We start from the raw sequence: 20,781 nt of genomic DNA, 5'->3' as shown, positions 1-20,781 counted from the left end.
TCAAATATTTGTGATTATATTGCCCTGTAGTGGGTGCCCCAAAACATGATTACAAACCATAATAAAATATATATACTGCAGATTTTCTTGCAGCTCTAGTGCTGATCTCTTTCAGCAGTATTAGATGTCTAAGTCTAAATTGGCAATCCAGTTGATTGCTTCAGATGACGTGGAGTGGATGGAAGAAATATTACAGGGATATGACTGTTTGGGATATTGATTGATGAGGGGTGCTATAATCCGAAGTCAGTTTCCACAGTCACAAATACAATTGTGTCTCAGTCCCCAATAATGGAGAAGGTAGATGCAACGGCCATGTGATTTGCAGAGGTGGTTCAGAGTAGACCATATTTTTATGGGAGTGAAAAGCTACTGAGTTCTTTGGTTGATCCTCGATGAGATGTTTCTTTGGGATATTCACATCCTTCCACATTGTTCGCCATTGATCTTTGGGGGAGAACCCTGCGTCTTTGAATACTTGCACTGCAAGCCAAAAAGGTTTTCTGGATTTAAATCATAATCTGTTTATTATTTAGGTCTTCGTGTATTGGAAGATATTTGTTCCCTTTAATACAATGGAACTCTCACAGGATTCTCATTTTGTGACGAACTTAAGGTGGACAGATTTGCACCAGTACAGGAAGCCACAATTTTGGAATTGATTTTACTGTACCCATAATGATCCGCATGATAGTGTTAAATTGAGAATTGAAAAGTGATGTGTGGGACGGTTCACCCGTCCCGATGGGTGAACAGTATTCTGTGGTAGAGTGGACAAGGGTGTGTAAAGAGGTCCATAGAGTTTTCACATTAGCTCCCCAGGTGATTCTTGCCAGTTTCTGGATGAGATTTAACCACATCTTTATTTTGTCATGTATATTTTTCAGGGGCTGTTGTTGATATGTGAGGTTTAGGTCTAATGTCACACTAACATATTTCAGGATGGGATTGTTTCTTACCTGCTGGCCACAAAAGTCCATGAGCAGCTTCACCCTACCCTTTCGATTGATTAGATGAAATGCTGGGGCAGATGAGGATCACCTTCTCATGGTTTGTCCTATTATGGGTTAGAGCACAACCAATGTTATCAAATAGGCATCTGAACATCACTCAGTGAAGTCCTGGATCGAACAAGCAATAGAAATAGTTACTCTGGTGGTAATGACCTTAATTATAGGAAGAAAGGTCCTGAGTTTTAATCCTTGCTGACAGCTATGAAGTCTACAATACAAATAGTGACTGTGAAATCCAGGGTGGCAATGGAATAGTTACATCTTCTATCATTTTCATTAGTCTACAGTGTTTTCATTCACTTGTTTGTCTGTGGGCATACTAGCTGACAATGTCTGAAATATAAATGCGAGGAGATGAATAGGGACACTACTACACCTTAACATCACTGAAATACCCTGGACTAAGGGAGATTCTGAGAAAGAGAAACAGGGAAAATGGTAAATAGTAAGACTACATGAATATGCATGTTGCATCTTTGTCGAAAAGAGCGTTAGGCTTGTTTTCACTGGGTATTCATGCTCAGCAAGATAGAAATATTTTTCAAATGTCACAGCTAAGCTCTACTAGGTTTTCAGTGTATACTCTTGAAACAGTAAATAAGTGAATACAGAACTGCTCTTGCCATATTTTTCTATAAATTTAGCTTTTTAAATGAACAATTTAATGTCAGGGAAGATTTAAAATTCTCTCTCTGTTTGGTGAAGGAGAGACTAAAATGTCAGTTGTTTGATGCAGCTTCAAAACTATGTTTTAAAAGGTATTAAAACATTTTAAGATGCAACTAAGCTGTTGGAGACACATATCCAGGGTGTGATGCATTTCAGTTCATCAAATGACCAATTCTTAATGTCACCCCATGTTCTATTTGTCCTCTGAGTACTTAAACCCTATCAAAAATGACATTTAGAGGAAGAAAATATTCGGTTTGTGCTCCCTGCACTTATGATTAATAAAGAAGGTCTGACAGTTCTTTTACATTAGAAATTCAGATCCTCTTTAGTCTGGAAGTCTCTGTGATGACTGGACACCTGGTAAAATGATGATTTCACTAGCACTAAACATGAGAAGGTTGAGGAGTTAGGCAAGGAATTAGTCAGACAAAACACTTTTTCAACTTTAGTGACTAATTAACAGTTTGAATAAAAGAAGCGTTTGTTAGAGATGCAATAACCTCATACCTTCAATTAAGACGTTAGGAGCTTTCAGTGTACATCCCTTATGCTTCTTACTAGTTCTCCAACAAAACCAGGGAAGATCAGATGTTATATTCCTGATATTTCTAAGATTAAAAAAATACTAGCAGGAAAAATGAAAATTATACATCATAAAGAAACATAAAAAGAACAAGCCCAGTTGTTTTAAAGTCCTTTGGAGATCACTTTTAAAATAAGAACAGCGGTTAGAAGAATTGAAAATTGTAAAGCTTAATATAATAAAGCTACTGGCACAGTAGCTTTAAAAATACCAATGTCCAGAGTCTCCTCTGCCTTGCACCTTGTATAGTCTGTTACACCTATGTAAATGGGAAGTAAACTGTTACTAAATTAAAATATCATTTTTGCACAGATTTAAATGTTGACACCCTACCAGACAGTGGAGAATCAGATTCCAACTCTCATTAATGGATACAAGTAATAACAATTAATTATTGGAGCCTATCAATACAACTCACACAGAATTACAGTATTAACTATTTGTAGGAGCCAGAAGGGGAGAGAAATACTAGATTCTTCAGCGCAAGGACTGTCTGTTTTGTGTTTGTATAATGCCTAGCACAATGGGGTCCTGATCCAGGACTGGGACTCCTAGATGCTACGATAATTAAAATAATAAATAATATTAATAAAGCAAAAAACACAGGCAGATTCTTATCAAATACAGAGTTAAATTTTTTTTGCTGCTGAAGGTGATGCAGCTGCACCCATTTATACAAACAGAGAATTGGTTCATAGAATTAATAATTGCAACCTGGAAATAGAAGCCACGTGATAAAGCCTCACATTTTGCATCATCCCCAAAACAACAGCCAACGAGCCCTGACTTTGTAAAGGGTGTGCTGGCGAAGTCATTGAAAATAAAAGCTGTTTTCTACTTCACCTTACAAAATATAAAGTAGTACCATAAAGATATTGTGTTTCCTCAAACTATTGGCTATAGTAAAGGACTTCTAGCTAAACAAACAAGAAAGAAAAAATACGTATAACTGTGGAAGAAAAGAGAAGCAGAAACTGCCTTTGAATCAGAAATACTAAAAAATAAAATTTAGTCCTTATGTTGCATTTTAAATGTTCAAGTCTGTCTACAAACAACTTTTTTGTCCTTTTAGATTTTGTTTGAGCAGAACTTTGAACATTTCAAGTGTAACATAAGTGCTAAGTTGTATTATTTCTTATTCAGAGGCTGGCTATAGAATGTGAGGCTTATTTGTGCTGTCCTTTTCTTCCAAAGTTATACTACAGTATCTTATTTTTCTTGTCAAGCTGACTTCTTGGTTTTTTAAATTTTTAAGATTGTAATACTTTAATTTTATGCTGCTAGTCTGTGACTAAACTTGCAGCCAATAATTTTTCTGGTGACTTTGTCAGTCTCAAAAAGACAGTAAACCCCAAATGGACACATATAATATCCATTTCCCCCATTATCTTGGGGAAACCAGGCATATAAACCGACACTGGATGTATTAACTTCAGCAACAATTGTATATCTCGTCATGCAATTCCCTTCAGGTTTGGATCTTTCAGACTTGAGAGAGTTTCACTAAGCAAAACTAATCAATGGTGTATGAATTTATCTTATCTTACAGCAGGGGTTCTCAAACTGGGGGTCAGGACCCCTCAGGGGTTCGTGAGGTTATTACATGAGGAGTCGCAAGGTGTCAGCCTCCACTCCAAACCCCGCTTTGCCTCCAGCATTTATAATGGTGTTAAATATATAAAAAAGTGTTTTTAATTTATAAGAGCGGGTCGCATTCAGAGGCTTACTTTGTGAAAGGGGTCACCAGTACAAAAGTTTGAGAACCACCGTCTTACAGTCTTATGATTTATGTCTTTGAGTTAGCAAACTTGATTCTTATCCTTGGTCTACACTAGGAGTTGAGGTCGAATTTAGCAGCGTTAAATCGATTTAACCCTGCACCCGTCAACATGATGAAGCCCTTTTTTTTGACTTAAAGGGCTCTTAAAATAAATTTCCTTACTCCACCCCCGACAAGGGGATTAGCGCTGAAATAGGCCTTGCCGGGTCAAATTTGGGGTACTGTGGACGCAATTAGACAGTATTGGCCTCCGGGAGCTATGCCACAGTGCTCCATTGTGACCGCTCTGGACAGCACTCTCAACTCAGATGCACTGGCCAGGTAGACAGGAAAAGCCCGCGAACTTTTGAATTTCAATTTCCTGTTTGGCCAGCATGGCAAGCTGCAGGTGACCATGCAGAGCTCATAAGCAAAGGTGACCATGATGGAGTCCCAGAATCGCAAAAGAGCTCCAGCATTGACCGAACGGGAGGTAAGGGATCTGATCGCTGTATGGGGAGAGGAATCCATGCTATCAGAACTACGTTCCAGTTTTCGAAATGCCAAAATATTGGTCAAAATCTCCCAGGGCATGAAGGACAGAGGCCATAACAGGGACCCAAAGCAATGCCGCGTGAAACTTACGGAGCTGAGGCAAGCCTACCAGAAAACCAGAGAGGCAAACGGCCGCTCCGGGTCAGAGCCCCAAACATGCTGCTTCTATGATGAGCTGCTTGCCATTTTAGGGGGTTCAGCCACCACTACCCCAGCCGAGTTGTTTGACTCCTTCAATGGAGATGGAGGCAACACAGAAGCAGGTTTTGGGGACGAGGAAGATGATGATGATGAAGTTGTAGCTCACAGCAAGCAAGCGGAGAAACCATTTTTCCTGACAGCCAGGAACTGTTTCTCACCCTGGACCTGGAACCAGTACTCCCCGAACCCACCCAAGGCTGCCTCCCAGACCCGCCAGGCGGAGAAGGGACCTCTAGTGAGTGTACCTTTTAAAATATGGTTTAAAATATGGTTTAAAAGTAAGCATGTTTAATGATTAATTTGCCCTGGCATTTGCGGCTCTCCTGGATGTACTCCCAAAGCCTTTGCAAAAGGTTTCTGGGGAGGGCAGCCTTATTCCATCCACCATGGTAGGACACTTTACCACTCCAGGCCAGTAGCACGTACTTGGGAATCATTGTAGAACAAAGCATTGCAGTGTATGTTTGCTGGCATTCAAACAACATCCGTTCTTTATCTCTCTGTGTTATCCTCAGGAGAGTGATATCATTCATGGTCACCTGGTTGAAATAGGGTGCTTTTCTTAAGGGGACATTCAGAGGTGCCCGTTCCTGCTGGGCTGTTTGCCTGTGGCTGAACAGAAATGTTCCCCACTGTTAGCCACGGGGAGGGGGAATGGGTGAGGGGCTACCCACTTGGTAGGGGGAGGCAAAATGTGACCTTGGAACGAAAGCACACTTGCTATGTATGTAATGTTAACAGCAAGGTTTACCATGAAAGAGTGTAGCCATTGTTCTATAAAATGTGTCTTTTTAAATACCACTGTCCCTTTTTTTTTCCTCCACCAGCTGCATGTGTTTCAAGGATCACAGGATCTTCTCCTTCCCAGAAGCTAGCGAAGATTAGAAGGCGAAAAAAACGCACTCGCGATGAAATGTTCTCTGAGCTCATGCTGTCCTCCCACACTGACAGAGCACAGACGAATGTGTGGAGGCAGACAATGTCAGAGTGCAGGAAAGCACAAAATGACTGGGAGGAGAGGTGGCGGGCTGAAGAGAGTAAGTGGCGGGCTGAAGAGAGGGCTGAAGCTGAAAGGTGACGGCAGCATGATGAGAGGAGGCAGGATTCAATGCTGAGGCTGCTGGAGGATCAAACCAATATGCTCCAGCGTATGGTTGAGGTGCAGGAAAGGCATCTGGAGCACAGACCGCCGCTACAGCCCCTGTGTAACCAACCGCCCTCCTCCCCAAGTTCCATAGCTTCCTCACCCAGATACCCAAGAATGCGGTGGGGGTCCTCCGGCCACCCAGCCACTCCACCCCAGAGGATTGCCCAAGCAATGGAAGGCTGGCATTCAATAAGTTTTAAAGTTTTAAACTTTCAAAGTGCTGTGTGGCCTTGTCCTTCCCTCCTTCACCACCCCTCCCAGTGCTTCTCTCCTCCACCACCCCTCCCAGGCTACGTTGGCACTTATCCCCTATTTGTGTGATGAATTAATACAAAATGCATGAATGTGAAGCAACAATGACTTTATTGCCTCTGCAAGTGGTGATCGAAGAGAGGAGTGGAGGGTGGTTAGCTTACAGGGAAGTAGAGTGAACCAAGGGGCAGGGGGTTTCATCAAGGAGAACCAAACAGAACTTTCACACCGTAGCCTGGCCAGTCATGAAACTGGTTTTCAAAGCTTCTCTGATGCGCACCGCGCCCTCCTGTGCTCTTCTAACCGCCCTGGTGTCTAGCTGCACATAACCAGCGGCCAGGCGATTCGCCTCAACCTCCCACCCCGCCATAAATGTCTCCCCCTTACTCTCACAGATATTGTGGAGCGCACAGCAAGCAGTAATAACAGTGGGAATATTGGTTTCGCCGAGGTCTAACCGAGTCAGTAAATTGTGCCAGCGCGCTTTTAAATGTCCAAATGCACATAGAATCATAGAATCATAGAATATCAGGGTTGGAAGGGACCCCAGAAGGTCATCTAGTCCAACCCCCTGCTCAAAGCAGGACCAATTCCCAGTTAAATCATCCCAGCCAGGGCTTTGTCAAGCCTGACCTTAAAAACCTCTAAGGAAGGAGATTCTACCACCTCCCTAGGTAACGCATTCCAGTGTTTCACCACCCTCTTAGTGAAAAAGTTTTTCCTAATATCCAATCTAAACCTCCCCCACTGCAACTTGAGACCATTACTCCTCGTTCTGTCATCTGCTACCATTGAGAACAGTCTAGAGCCATCCTCTTTGGAACCCCCTTTCAGGTAGTTGAAAGCAGCTATCAAATCCCCCCTCATTCTTCTCTTCTGCAGGCTAAACAATCCCAGCTCCCTCAGCCTCTCCTCATAACTCATGTGTTCCAGTCCCCTAATCATTTTTGTTGCCCTTCGCTGGACTCTCTCCAATTTATCCACATCCTTCTTGAAGTGTGGGGCCCAAAACTGGACACAGTACTCCAGATGAGGCCTCACCAATGTCGAATAGAGGGGAACGATCACGTCCCTCGATCTGCTCGCTATGCCCCTACTTATACATCCCAAAATGCCATTGGCCTTCTTGGCAACAAGGGCACACTGCTGACTCATATCCAGCTTCTCGTCCACTGTCACCCCTAGGTCCTTTTCCGCAGAACTGCTGCCTAGCCATTCGGTCCCTAGTCTGTAGCTGTGCATTGGGTTCTTCCGTCCTAAGTGCAGGACCCTGCACTTATCCTTATTGAACCTCATCAGATTCCTTTTGGCCCAATCTTCCAATTGGTCTAGGTCCTTCTGTATCCTATCCCTCCCCTCCAGCGTATCTACCACTCCTCCCAGTTTAGTATCATCCGCAAATTTGCTGAGAGTGCAATCCACACCATCCTCCAGATCATTTATGAAGATATTGAATAAAACCGGCCCCAGGACCGACCCTTGGGGCACTCCACTTGATACCGGCTGCCAACTAGACATGGAGCCATTGATCACTACCCGTTGAGCCCGACAATTTAGCCAGCTTTCTACCCACCTTATAGTGCATTCATCCAGCCCATACTTCCTTAACTTGCTGACAAGAATACTGTGGGAGACCGTGTCAAAAGCTTTGCTAAAGTCAAGAAACAATACATCCACTGCTTTCCCTTCATCCACAGAACCAGTAATCTCATCATAAAAGGCGATTAGATTAGTCAGGCATTCTACCACCATTCTGCACGTGCTCAGCCTGTAGTTGAACAGCTCCTGACTATTGTCCAGGCTGCCTCTGTATGGGTTCACGAGCCATGGCATTAAGGGGTAGGCTGGGTCCCCAAGGATAACTATAGGCATTTCAATATCCTCAGCGGTTATCCTCTGATCTGGGAATAAAGTCCCTTCCTGCAGCTTTTGAAATAGACCAGAGTTCCTGAAGATGCGAGCGTCATGTACCTTTCCCGGCCATCCCACGTTGATGTTGGTGAAACGTCCCTTGTGATCCACCAGTGCTTGCAGCACTATTGAAAAGTACCCCTTGCGGTTTATGTACTCGGCGGCTTGGTGCTCCGGTGCCAAGATAGGGATATGGGTTCCGTCTATGGCTCCACCACAGTTAGAGAATCCCATTGCAGCAAAGCTATCCATTATGACCTGCACATTTCCCAGGGTCACTACCCTTGATATCAGCAGATCTTTGCTTGCATTGGCTACTTGCATCACAAGAACCCCCACAGTAGATTTGCCCACTCCAAATTGATTCCCGACTGACCGGTAGCTGTCTGGCGTTGCAAGCTTCCATAGGGCTATCGCCACTCGCTTCTCAACTGTGAGGGCTGCTCTCATCTTGGTATTCTTGCGCTTCAGGGCAGGGGAAAGCCAGTCACAAAGTTCCATGAAAGTGCCCTTATGTATGCGAAAGTTTCGCAGCCACTGGGAATCGTCCCAGACCTGCAACACTATGCGGTCCACCAGTCTGTGCATTTTTCCCGGGCCCAGAATCGGCGTTCCACCGCATGAACCTGCCACATTAGCACCATGATGCCTGCATTGCCAGGGCCTGTGGTTTAAGAGAAGTCTGTGTCCATGTCCTCTTCACTCTCATCACCATGCTGATGTTGCCTGCTCGCCTGGTTATGGTGCTGCATATACTGCTGGATCATGCGTGTGGTGTTTAATGTGCTCTTAATTGCCAAAGTGAGCTGAGCAGGCTCCATGCTTGCCGAGGTATGGCGTCTGCACAGAAAAAAGGAGCAGAACGATCGTCTGCCATTGCTCTGATGGAGGAGGGGCGACTGACGACATGGATTACAGGGTTGGCTTATAGGGAATTAAAATCAACAAAGAGGGTGGCTTTACATCAAGGAGAAACAAAAAGAACTGTTACACAGAATGGCCCCCTCAAGGATTGAACTCAAAATCCTGGGTTTAGCAAGCCAATGCTCAACCCACTAAGCTATCCCTCCCTCTGGTATTTCAGGCAGGACTGAATCTCTATTAAAGTTTTCAAGGTGCCCCTGACAGACCTCACCAAAACAACTGTCGGCCGTTGATTCACAGAGGAAGGGAGACGGGGTGGGGTGAGGGGGAATGAATACAAAACAAATCTGGGCTATTTCTGGTATTGATCCACTCCATCGATCTTTTACATCTTTGGCTGGCAGCAGATGGTGCAGTAGGACTACAAGCCATCCACATCTCCTGGCTGCTCAGCAGAAGATGGTGCAACAGGACTGCTAGCCATCCTCATCTCCTGCCTGCTCACCATAAGATGGTACAATAGGATTGCCTGTAGGACTAAAGAGAATGATTTGGTCGAGTCACTCCTAATTTAGTCCCTGCACCCATGTCTGCCCAGGCACTCCTGACCAACCTTACCGAGGTGGCCAGAAGCACCTCGGACATGATGGGATGGTTTTCAGGCCTATTGCACAGTCTGTTGCCACAAGGCAATGGGTTGCTGCTGCTGTGTAGCAATGCAGTACCATGTCTGCCAGCACCCAGGAGACATACGGTGACAGTGAACTGAGCGGGCTCCATGCTTGCTGTGGTATGACGTCTGCACAGGTAGTTCAGGAAAAAAGGCGCGAAATGATTGTCTGCCGTTGCTTTCACAGAGGGAGGGCCTGACAACATGTACCCAGAACCACCTGCAACAATGTTTTTTGCCCCATCAGGCATTGGGATCTCAACCCAGAAGCACTGCACAGACACTCAGGGCTGTGGCAGGGATAGATGCCTCTCCCCCTGCTGCGGCTGGGAGAGAGGCGCCCCTGCCCCGACCCCAACCTACACCCAACCCAGCCCCGGACCTGCCACGGCTGGGGGAGAGGCACCTCACCTTACCTCACCTGCTGCAGGGAGAGAGAGCTGGGGGGAGTCCTCTCTCCCCACTGTAGGTCCAGGGCAGTCTACACCCCAAACCCCTCACCCCCGGCCCCACCCCAGAACCTACACCCCCAGCCGGAGACCAGACCCCAACCTTCTGCCCCAGCCCTGAGCCCCCTCCCACACTCCAAACCCCTCGGCCCCACTCCCGCCACATGAATTTTGTTATGTGCATTGTTATGGAAGTGCTGTGTCACACATCACCTCCATATCGGTGCACATAACAAAATTTATTCCACACATGCATGGGAAAATGAGAGGGAACACAGCTTCTCCTCTGGACTGCCTCCAATTTGTTCACATGTGCGGTTAGCTGCTCAGTGCCCAAGAGCAAGGGGCCCTTGGTGCAGACACTGACCCCTCTGCTGGGCTGGACACTAAATTCACTAAGCGAGAATCCAGGCTCAGGCAATCACTAAAAATGGCCAAAATAAAGGCAAGGGGCAACAGGAACCCCAGTTGTACCCTTTCCCCTAGGCCCAAGCACTAAGGAGGGGCAACTTGATACTCCCCTATCTTTGCGGGTTGGTATAGCCCAATGATGGGCATGATGGGACTTGTAGTACCACTGCGAGGCCTCTGGGAGCTACACGTCGGCCAGCCGTGCTTCCGTCGGCGCGAGGATATCTGGGACCTGTAGTCTTCCAGCAGCTTCTTCAGCATTAGATTGGCAGCGTGGAGAACTACATTTCCCGGGAGACCTTGCGGTAGCGCTCTGGCCTTGTGCTTGGCGGAGTGCGGCTGGCAGCTGGTACAGCGTGGAGAAGGCTGCGGAGGCCAGCTGGGGAGTCGCAAAGGATAGGATGATGGTGCGTATGGGGCTGTGTCCCGGGGGCACCACGGGCAACTGGTGAGAGAGCGAAAGGTTGGGGGTGTATGTGCATTGTCCACAGGGCGAGAGGCTGGGGATGTGCATTGTCTCACAGGGAGAAGGGCTGGGGCTGTGGACTCCCCATAGCGGGTAACTCTGACAGCAGGTTTCAGAGTAGCAGTCTTGTTAATTTGTATCCGCAAAAAGAAAAGGAGTACTTGTGGCACCTTAGAGACGAACAAATTTATTTGAGCACAAGCTTTCGTGAGCTACAGCTCACTTCATCGGAGGCATTCAGTGGAAAATGCAGTGGGGAGATTTATATACACAGAGAACATGAAACAATGAGTGTTACCATACAGACTGTAACGAGAGTGATCAGGTAAGGTGAGCTATTACCAGCAGGAGAGCAGTTGACAAGAATTTCCAGCAGTTGACAAGAATTTGTGAGGAACTGGGCTGGGGTGGGGGGGAAATAAAAGTGGGAAATAGTTTTACTTTGTGTAATGACACATCTACTCCCAGTCTTTATTCAAGGCTAAGTTAATTGTATCCAGTTTGCAAATTAATTCTAATTCAGCAGTCTGTCATTGGAGTCTGTTTTTGAAGTTTTTTTGTTGAAGAACCTGCCACTTTTAGGTCTGTAATCGAGTGACCAAAGAGATTGAAGTGTTCTCCGACTGGTTTTTGAATGTTATAATTCTTGACATCTGATTTGTGTCCATTTATTCTTTTATGTAGAGAGTGTCCAGTTTGGCCAATGTACATGGCAGAGGGGCATTGCTGGCACATGATGGCATATATCACATTGGTATATGTGCAGGTGAACGAGCCTCTGAAAATGTGGCTGATGTGATTAGGCCCTATGATGGTGTCCCCTGAATAGATATGTGGACACAGTTGGCAATGGGCTTTGTTGCAAGGATAGGTTCCTGGGTTAGTGGTTCTGTTGTGTGGTGTGTGGTTGCTGGTGAGTATTTGCTTCAGGTTGGGGGGCTGTCTGTACACAAATCAGATGTCAAGAATTATGACATTCAAAAACCAGTCGGAGAACACTTCAATCTCTTTGGTCACTTGATTACAAACCTAAAAGTGGCAGTTCTTCAACAAAAAAACTTCAAAAACAGACTCCAATGAGAGACTGCTGAATTGGAATTAATTTGCAAACTGGATACATTTAACTTAGGCATGAATAAAGACTGGGAGTGGATGTGTCATTACACAAAGTAAAACTATTTCCCATGTTTATTCCCCCCCACACTGTTCCTCACATGTTCTTGTCAACTGCTGGAAATGGCTCACCTTGATTAGTGCTACAAAAGGTTCCACCCCCGCTGCTCTCCTGCTGGTAATAGCTCACCTTACCTGATCACTCTCGTTACAGTGTGTATGGTAACACCCATTGTTTCATTGTCTCTGTGTATATAAAATCTCCCCACTGTATTTTCCACTACATGCATCCGAAGAAGTGAGCTGTAGCTCACGAAAGCTTATGCTGAAATAAATTTGTTAGTCTCTAAATTGCCACAAGTACTCCTTTTCTTTAAGACAGCAGACTGCGTTCTGTATGGGGATAGCCATAGAGGTCCATACAATCTCTTTATCCATCAGGGGCCTGTGGCATGCTCCATTTCTTGTCATGCCTTCTGTCAAAGGATCTCAAAACAATTTTCTACCATTGATTCACTGAACTTTACAAGGCCTTGTGAAGCTGTTGTTCTCTCTCTTTTAGGAAAGGGGAAGCTGGGGCACTGAAAGGTTAAGTGAATTGCCCAAGGTTACAGAGTGGGATGGTAGCAGAGCTTGGGAAAGAAGCTATGTTGACGCCTAGTGCTGTGCTTTAACTAGCATATGGCATGTATGCTGTTGCTCGACTTTGGCCTGTCAATATGGCACATGCATTTAAGGGGTTCTTCCTTTTAGGCTGTCCTGCCAGAGGATTTTTGTTTTACATTGTAGTGACAATTATGCCATGGTGCTGGAAACAGTACCCAAAGCTATCTAGGATTGGTATAGTACTATAGTCAATGTCTTGTAAAATGCAGGACAGCTTCAGTAAAAATTGGCACTTTCCCTTGAAAGAGCAGGCAAGTTTACTTAGACTTAAATTTTGGCAGTTATAAAAATGTTTATAACAAAATTTAAAAATAAGAACTTGGTTTATCTTTTCTCATTGTGTAAGGCAAGTATTCTCAGCCCCCCAACATGCTGTAAAAACTCCATGGCCCACCTGTGCTACAGTAACTGGTTTTCTGTGTATAAAAGCCAATGCTGGCATGAAGGGGTAGCAACCAGGGCAAATCGCCTGGGGCCTCATGCCACAGGGGCCCCTGCGAAGCTACATTGCTCAGGCTTCGGCTTCACCCCGGGTGGAGGGACTCAGGGCCCTGGGCTTCAGCCCTATGCAGTGGGACTTCAGCTTTCTGCCCTGGAGCCCAGTGAGTAGAACACTGGCCCTGCTCAGTGGACCCCCTGAAACCTGCTCTTGGCCCTGGACCTCTGGTTAAGAACCACTGGTGTAAGGTCCATACACTAATACGATATTTGGGATATCACTGTCCGTTGCATGGATAGTGGAAAAATATTGTTAAGAGATTATGAGTATCCATTTATTCTCAAATATAGGGATAGTTCTGTATCAAGCATAGGAGAACAAGAAGATGTCAGTAGATAGGGTAGATTTGAAACATTTCATCAGGTTATGTAATCCCTTTTGTATGGTTTATAGTCATTCTGTGCCTTTCGAAGGCACCCTTTTATTTCAGAGGTCCCCAAACTGTGGAGTGCACCCGCTAGAGGGGGTGCAGAGGAATGTTCTGGGGGGAGGGCAGGGCATGGGTCAGCCCCCATGAGGGGAAGTATATGCATATATTTTTAAAATGTATCCATGTTCGTTGTTTATAAAATAATGCAACTTAGTTTATTAAAACCTTTTAGCCAAAGATCTTATACTTTACATACAATAATGCAAGCAGATTCTGCTCTCTTGCACTTTTAGGAAGTATTATTTCCATTTCCTGTATGGGAAAATTGAAGCACAGTGAAGTCTAGAGATTTGTCCAGCGTTACACAGTGAGTTACTGAGAGAAATAGGAATAGAGAGGTGTGACTTGTCGTCCCTTTTTCTAATCGCTACTCGTGCTACTTCCCACTAGATCCAAGCTGTTTGCCAATATCTAACTCATTACTTGACTGCAGCCATGGTGTGCTTATAACAGGCTTTCTTTGAGGCACATTTGCAAGGCCCTTTGTATGCTACTGATGACTACATCAAGCCTTCTGTCTTGGAAGAAGAGTATTAATTACTTCCTTTGAGATTTTTGGTTTTATCACATGATTAAATCTTAGGGGTACAGCCATACGTGGATCAATCACTCCTCACAATATCCACATGCTGAAGCTTGTTCAGGCACTATGGTGGCAGGGAACAGTGTGTTCAAGAATTGTCACTCATTAACATGAGGTCAGAGCAACAGTGAAGAGCAGTAATATTTTAAATTCAATAGAAAACCAAAATTACGTTAGAATTATGGTGTACAAGGCTGGTGAGATCAATCAGCAAGGGCTAATGCCTGTTTGTGGCATAAAGTAGAGATCAACTTGAATCAGTTTGGAAAGAACATAAGTGGTTTTGGATTAGCTGTTACAATTTATTGTCCAAATGGTCCCTTTGTGCCGGTGCTTTCATGTTTTAGAATTCATGCTGGTGATAGCAAAACATGCAGTGTAGCCTCTTGGTACTTTATCACTCCTGCAGCAACACACTCTGCCAAAAACTATGTACTGAGAGCCTCTCCATCCTTTTAAACCTATGCAAAATAAACCAACCTGTATTTTTATTTTTAAACTTCCTAACTCCTTGGTCTTTAGGGGCACAAATTGAACCAAACCACTTATGGTTTGCTTTGTTTTTTTCCCTAATGTTGGGGGTGGGAACTCTGTAATGCACAAGTCCATGGTAATTTAGTTGTGAAGTAAAGACAGATCATTTAGCAATAGGGCTCCAGGACAGGAGGCTTAATTGCAAGTGGCTTCCTAAAACTTACTTGGAGCTAATATGGGGGCAGCATGGTTTAGTTATCGGAGCACAAGGCAGTGCATTAGGAATTTAGGAGTTCTAACCTAATGCAAATCACTCCTCTTTATTTGCTATCATGGAAACTGAGGTAGAAAAGTTAATGGTACTTCATTTAGGTAGCGAGTTTGAGGATTCGTTAATATTTATAGTTGTGCTTTGCTGATGTATAGAATTATCTGAGTCCTAAACATTTTACAGTATTCACTGAATTTTAACCAGGTGACACGAGTTTTAACCTTTTAAAAAAAATCTTAGGAGAATAAGAGACATATAAACTTTTTGATAGATGGCAGAGTGCTATAGTTTTGTGTACTCCAGAATGATGATTGGAAATCTGAGATACAGTTCCAATGTCCAGTTACAGAATGAATGCAGAACTGTTCTGTGGTATAATGAGTGCAGAAATATGATAAATGGTTGGCCAACTGGCTAGATTTTTTTTCTCTTGCATTTGAATAGGAACGGAAAGGGACCGCAAAAGTGGACTTCCTGAAGAAAATTGAAAAAGAAATCCAGCGGAAGTGGGATGATGCACGAGTGTTTGAGGTTAACGCATCTGATATTGGGAGCCGGACAAGGTAACATTTTTGTGTGGGGAGGGAAAGCTTCTAAATAGAGCTGGTTGGAATTTCTTTGATGGAAATTTTTTTTGGTCGAACGCTTCGGTTTTTTTTCTATTTTCCAACCACTTTGTTCTTACATAATCCAAAATATTTTTCTGTTTCTACATTATGTGGGAATCCCTGTTGCTGACAGTTTGTAAAGCAGTGGTGCATGTATGTTGGCTGAAATACCAATGAGCTGAAAGAAATTTCTTCCATTTCCTTTGTAGCAGCAGATGCTGCTGAGATCAGTGAGTGAGGGTGTTTCTGAGATCCCCTCTGTGACCAGATAACTTCCCATACTTTGTTGTCCTGGTAAAGATTTGTTTGTCTTCATATTTCAATATGGGGCAGTCTGCAGTTCCTGCAAAACTACTCCCTGAATCAGATAATTGGTGACCCAAAAGGGGCAAACAATCTCTGAATGCTAAGAGAACTAGTGCAACAAACCATGTGTGGTTATTTTCCTTGTTCAGATTTCAGGAGGATATATGGGGCAGCTGCAGTCCACTATCTTTAATATTCATGATGTTATCTTCCCAAAAGGTCATGGATTTAAATCCCCAGAACTACTAATGTTTTAAAGTTTCAGACTGCAAAGGAAAGGTACAGGTCAGCACTCCATAGACAATTTTACAGTAATAAATCCTTTGATCTGGAATTCCATGGGACACGATGGTAACATACAATCATTCTATTCGTAAATGGAGTAAAATCTGCTTGCTAAATTAAAGCTGTTTATACTTCTAGTTAGCATACAGTTCTGTTTATTTTGGGGTTTAAGGTCCTATGGCTTTAAACTCTTGGCACTATTTGTAAAAGTTAAAGTAGGTGAAACGATCTAGAACTACCCCAAAACAGAGTTTCCATGTCACTGGTGCAGCTGGGAAGGTCTCTGCAAACAGCTTGTCCTTGAATGCCTAATTAGGAGTCAACCAAGTCACCAAATAGAGTATGCCTTACATCAGAGGTGGGCAAACTACGGCCCGCGGGCCACCTCTGGCCCGTGGGACCCTCCTGCCTGGCCCCTGAGCTCCTGGCTTGGGAGGCTAGCCCCCAGCCCCACCCCTGCTGTCCCCCCTCCCCTGCAGCCTCAGTGCACCGCGCCGCCGATGCAACGCTCTGGGCAGCTGGGCAGCGCAGTTGCAGAGCCGCGGCCTGACCCGGTGCTCTGGGCGGCGCGACTGTAGTGCCACCAGCCACTGGCGCTCCAGGCAGCGCGGTAAGGGGGCAGGGAGCGGGGGTGTTGGATAGAGGGCAGGGGGGTTGGGAGTGGTGGTCGGGGGGAGGGGATGTGGAGAGTGATTGGGGCGGTCAGAGAGCGGGGAACAGGGGGATTGGATGGGGCAGGGGTCCCGGGGGGGCGGGCAGTCAGGAAGGAGAGGGGGAGTTAGATGGGTTGGCGGGGGGCAGTCGGGGCAGGAGTTCCAGGGGTGGCCAGGGGACAGGGAGAAGGGGTGGTTGGATGGGCCAGGGGTCCTGGGGGGCAAGTCAGGAATGAGAGGGGGGTTTGGATGGGGAGGCAGGGGGCAGTTGGGGTGGGAGGGGTTGGGGGGGCGGGGTGGGGTGGGTGGGGTAGGAGTCCTGAGCGGGCCAACAGGGGGGTTGGGTGGGACTGGAGTCCCGGGGGAGCCGTCAGGGGGCAAGAAGTGGGGGTTGGATAGGAGACGGCGGCCACGCCTGGCTGTTTGGGGAGACACAGCCTCCCCTAACTGGCCCTCCATACAATTTTGGAAACCCGATGTGGCCCTGAGGCCAAAAAGTTTGCCTGCCCCTGCCTTACATTGTACTGAGCTTGAGCTCTGATAGATCAGCAGGGGGAGCGAGTTATGAAAGTGAGGGCCTTCTGCTGCCATTCCTGGATTCAGTCCTAGAAACTGACAGCAGGAACATCCCTATCAGTCTTAAATGCTACAATGAGATATAAGGTTTCATAGATTCACATTAATAGATTGTAAGGCCAGAATGGACCATTGTGATCATACAATCTGACTTGCTGCATAACACAGGCCATAGGACTTCCCTGAATTAATTTCTGTTTAAAAAATTCCAGTCTCGATTTGAAAATTATTGAAAATGAACATTTAACAGTCCAGAGAGCCCCTCAGCCAGCTCTCTTAAAACTTGAATGCAAGTTATCTGCACATGCTGATTTAAAAATCTCTAACTTTAACAGCTGCTGTTTAACATGCTCCTGAGTTATTGTTGGAATGGAAAGTGATATGACTACATCATCAGGCTTTTTTCCAAATACAGATCAGAAATATTTATTGACTACATCTGCTTTTTCTTTTTTATTGTTGACAATTGTCATTTCCATATGGTAATGGACCAATACCATTGTTCTTAATATAATTAGAAAAACTTCTTTTTGTTCTTAATTCTGCTGACTATACATTTTTCATTGTGCCCTTTTGGTTCCCTTATTAAATTTTTACGATGCCTAGTTTCTAATCTATTTTAGTTGCTATCAGTGCTCCATTTCTTCCACTTGGTATATGTTGTATTTTTTATTTTTGTATAGTAGTTTTCACTTCCCCTCTAAGCCTGGTTTTTTAACCTGTGTAGCCTTATGTCTTGACTGTGGCTTCATGGGCATTCAGTAAAATGTTCTTAAACAGTTCCCAATTATTGATATTTTTGTGTTTAAATTCTTTCCCACAGCCAGTTTGGCTCGTAATTGTTTTCAGCTTTGTGAAACTGACTTTTTTTAAGCACCCAGTATATAAAATACTAGTTTGGCCTTTTATTCTGTTTGCACAGAAAAAATCAAGTATTGATTGCTTGTACCTACGCAACCACTAATTTTTACTTCTGTGATCAATTCTGCTTTATCTGCCAGGATGAGGTCTAATTATAGAATTCCCCCTGCTGAATGCAATACTTTCTGAGTTAGGTGAGAGACCACCTCCCTGTTACTTTAGTCCCAGAATAGTCAGAACTCTAAAGACTATAACTAGGGTCCTACCAAATTCATGGTCCATTTTGGTCAATTTCACAGTCAGAGGATTTTTAAAAATTGTAAATTTCATGATTTCAGCTATTTAAATCTGATATTTCATGGTGTTGTAAATGTAGAGGTCCTGACCCAAAAAGGAGGTGGGTGGGTGTGTGTGTGTGTGTGTGGGGGGGGGCACAAGGGTATTGTGGTTTTTTTTTTTTTTTTGTGGGGGAGAAGGGGTACTGCTACCCTTACTTCTGCACTGCTACTGTTGGCGATGCTGCCTTTAGAGCTGGAGAGTGGCGGCTGCTGGCCAAGAGCCCAGCTCTGAAGGCAGAAGCCACTGCCAGCAGCAGAGCAGAAGTAAAGATGTCATGGTATGGTATTGGCACCCTTCTGAGCTGCTGCCTGCAGAGCTGGGGCCTCAGTCAGCAGCCACCACTCTCCGGCCGCTCATCTCTGAAGGCAGCTTTGCAGAAGTGAGGGTCATGTGGTATGGTTTTGCCATCCTTACTTCTGTGCTGCTGCTGGTGGGGTGCTGCCTTGAGAGCTGGGTGCCTGGCTAACAGCTGCCACTCTCTGGCCATCCAGCTCTGAAGGCAGTACAGAAGTATGGGTGGCAATACTGCAACCCCCCCCCCAAACTGCCTTTTGGGTCAGGACCCCCAATTTGAGAAACACTGGTCTCCCCCATGACATCTGTTTAGTATAGGGTAAAAGGACACAAAAGACCAGATTTTATAGGGGGGAGACCAGATTTCACGGTCCATGATGCATTTTTCATGGCCGTGAATTTTGTAGGGCTCTAACTATAACCAACCATTTGAATTGTACCTGTAAGCTCTGGAGACATGTCAGCAGAACATGACTTTGGTCTTTTGCGAAACAGAGCCTGGAACAAAAATAAATTGTCAACTAAAGTGAAAATCTGTGTTTATGAGACATATGTTTTATCCACTCTTCTATATGGCTCAGAAACATGGACAACTTATGCTAAACTTACCAAAAGACTAAATAGTTTTCATATCCGATACTTGCGTAAAATTCTTCAAATAAGATGGCAAGATGGGGTGACAAATGTGGAAGTGTCAAATTGTGCTGGTATGTCATTTCCTGCAATAAAAGAAAAGGAGTACTTGTGGCACCTTAGAGACTGTTGATTAGTAAGAAAAGACTCAGGTGGCTTGGACATGTCAAGCGAATGCTGGATTACATGATCCTAAAGAGCACGTTGTACTCTGAAACTTGTGAAGGGTCTAGAAAGAGAGGCAGACTGCTGCACAGATTTCGGAATGCTTGCAAAGATGATTTAGTATCCTTTGGAATCTCTGTGAATGATTGGGGAAAGGAGTGCAGGATGCTGGTTGGTGGAGTCAGCTTGTAGATAGAGCGAGGTGGACTGGATCAAACTTTGTGATGACTGGCTTCAGAGAAGGAAAGGATCTGCTGCTCGGATTCAGAGCATTGCTAGCGCGTGGGTATGACCGGACTGTCACTTGCGGTTCGGACTTAGCAGCCATCAAAGAACTCATCGGCTCGTACACCATGCTCTGTAAAGAGCGTCAGTGCCATTGTTGCAGGTGGGGAAACTGAGGCATAGATAGGTTAAGTAAATGACTTATCCAAGGCTACACATCAAGTCACTGGCATAACCAGGGTTAGAACTCAAGTGTTTCTTGGTTCTTTGTCCACTGGAAGATGCTGCGTCTAGTTACCAGCTATTTTGTTAGAACAGTATTCAGTTTATTTATGAAGCAATTTTGCTTATAACCAAATAGAGGTTGTTACTGGGGACACTTACATTATCGTAGTTGTTTAATAGATTCATTCATTTAAAATAAGTGGTGCTAGTCTCTTATTCTGAAATTCACTTTTAAAAGTTAGTTGTGGTGGTGTTTTAAACATCTTTTTAATCCTTCCTCAGTAAAGGGAAGTACTTTGTCACCTTTCCATACCCATATATGAATGGTCGCCTTCACCTTGGACACACGTTTTCTTTATCTAAATGTGAGGTAAGAATTTCTCTTTCCTAATAGCTTTTTATTTTAATGCCTCTTCAGAGCAAATGTTATTGAGCCACCAGAGTGCCTCACTTATTATTCTCTTGTCTTAGTAATAACAAAGTCTTAAAATGCCAAGTTTTCTGTTTTCTCTGCATTTTAATGTCTCGGTCCTTACACAAGGTGACACCAGAGTAACCAGCAAAAGTAAAATGTTTATAATCCCAGCAGATTGTGAGATGTTGGACCTTAAAGCCAGATCAT

General features: G+C 44.6%; 1 protein-coding gene across 6 annotated transcripts in view; it reads left to right on the top strand.

Annotated features, from left to right (window-relative positions):
* Positions 1 to 10,778: 10,778 nt before the first annotated feature.
* The window catches only part of LARS1 (leucyl-tRNA synthetase 1), a 117,609-nt gene continuing 107,606 nt past the window's right edge, over positions 10,779 to 20,781 (top strand). For 5 of the 6 annotated variants that reach the window (XR_012160239.1, XR_012160238.1, XM_073355722.2 and 2 more), the window contains exons 1-3: positions 10,813 to 10,894; positions 15,434 to 15,552; positions 20,442 to 20,529. Coding sequence is in view for 4 of the 6 variants with exons in the window: in XM_073355722.2 (XP_073211823.1) it covers positions 10,889 to 10,894; positions 15,434 to 15,552; positions 20,442 to 20,529 (213 nt within the window). In the remaining 2 variants the exon portion in view is untranslated. Of the gene's footprint in view, positions 10,895 to 15,433; positions 15,553 to 20,441; positions 20,530 to 20,781 lie in introns of all 6 variants that reach the window. The other variant, XM_073355724.1, reaches the window with a different exon arrangement.

This window comes from Lepidochelys kempii, chromosome 8, assembly GCF_965140285.1.
Source record: "Lepidochelys kempii isolate rLepKem1 chromosome 8, rLepKem1.hap1, whole genome shotgun sequence".
NCBI classification, from domain to species: Eukaryota; Metazoa; Chordata; order Testudines; family Cheloniidae; genus Lepidochelys; species Lepidochelys kempii.
Note: the sequence above shows the minus strand (reverse complement) of the source record. Positions and strands in the feature narration are given on the sequence as shown.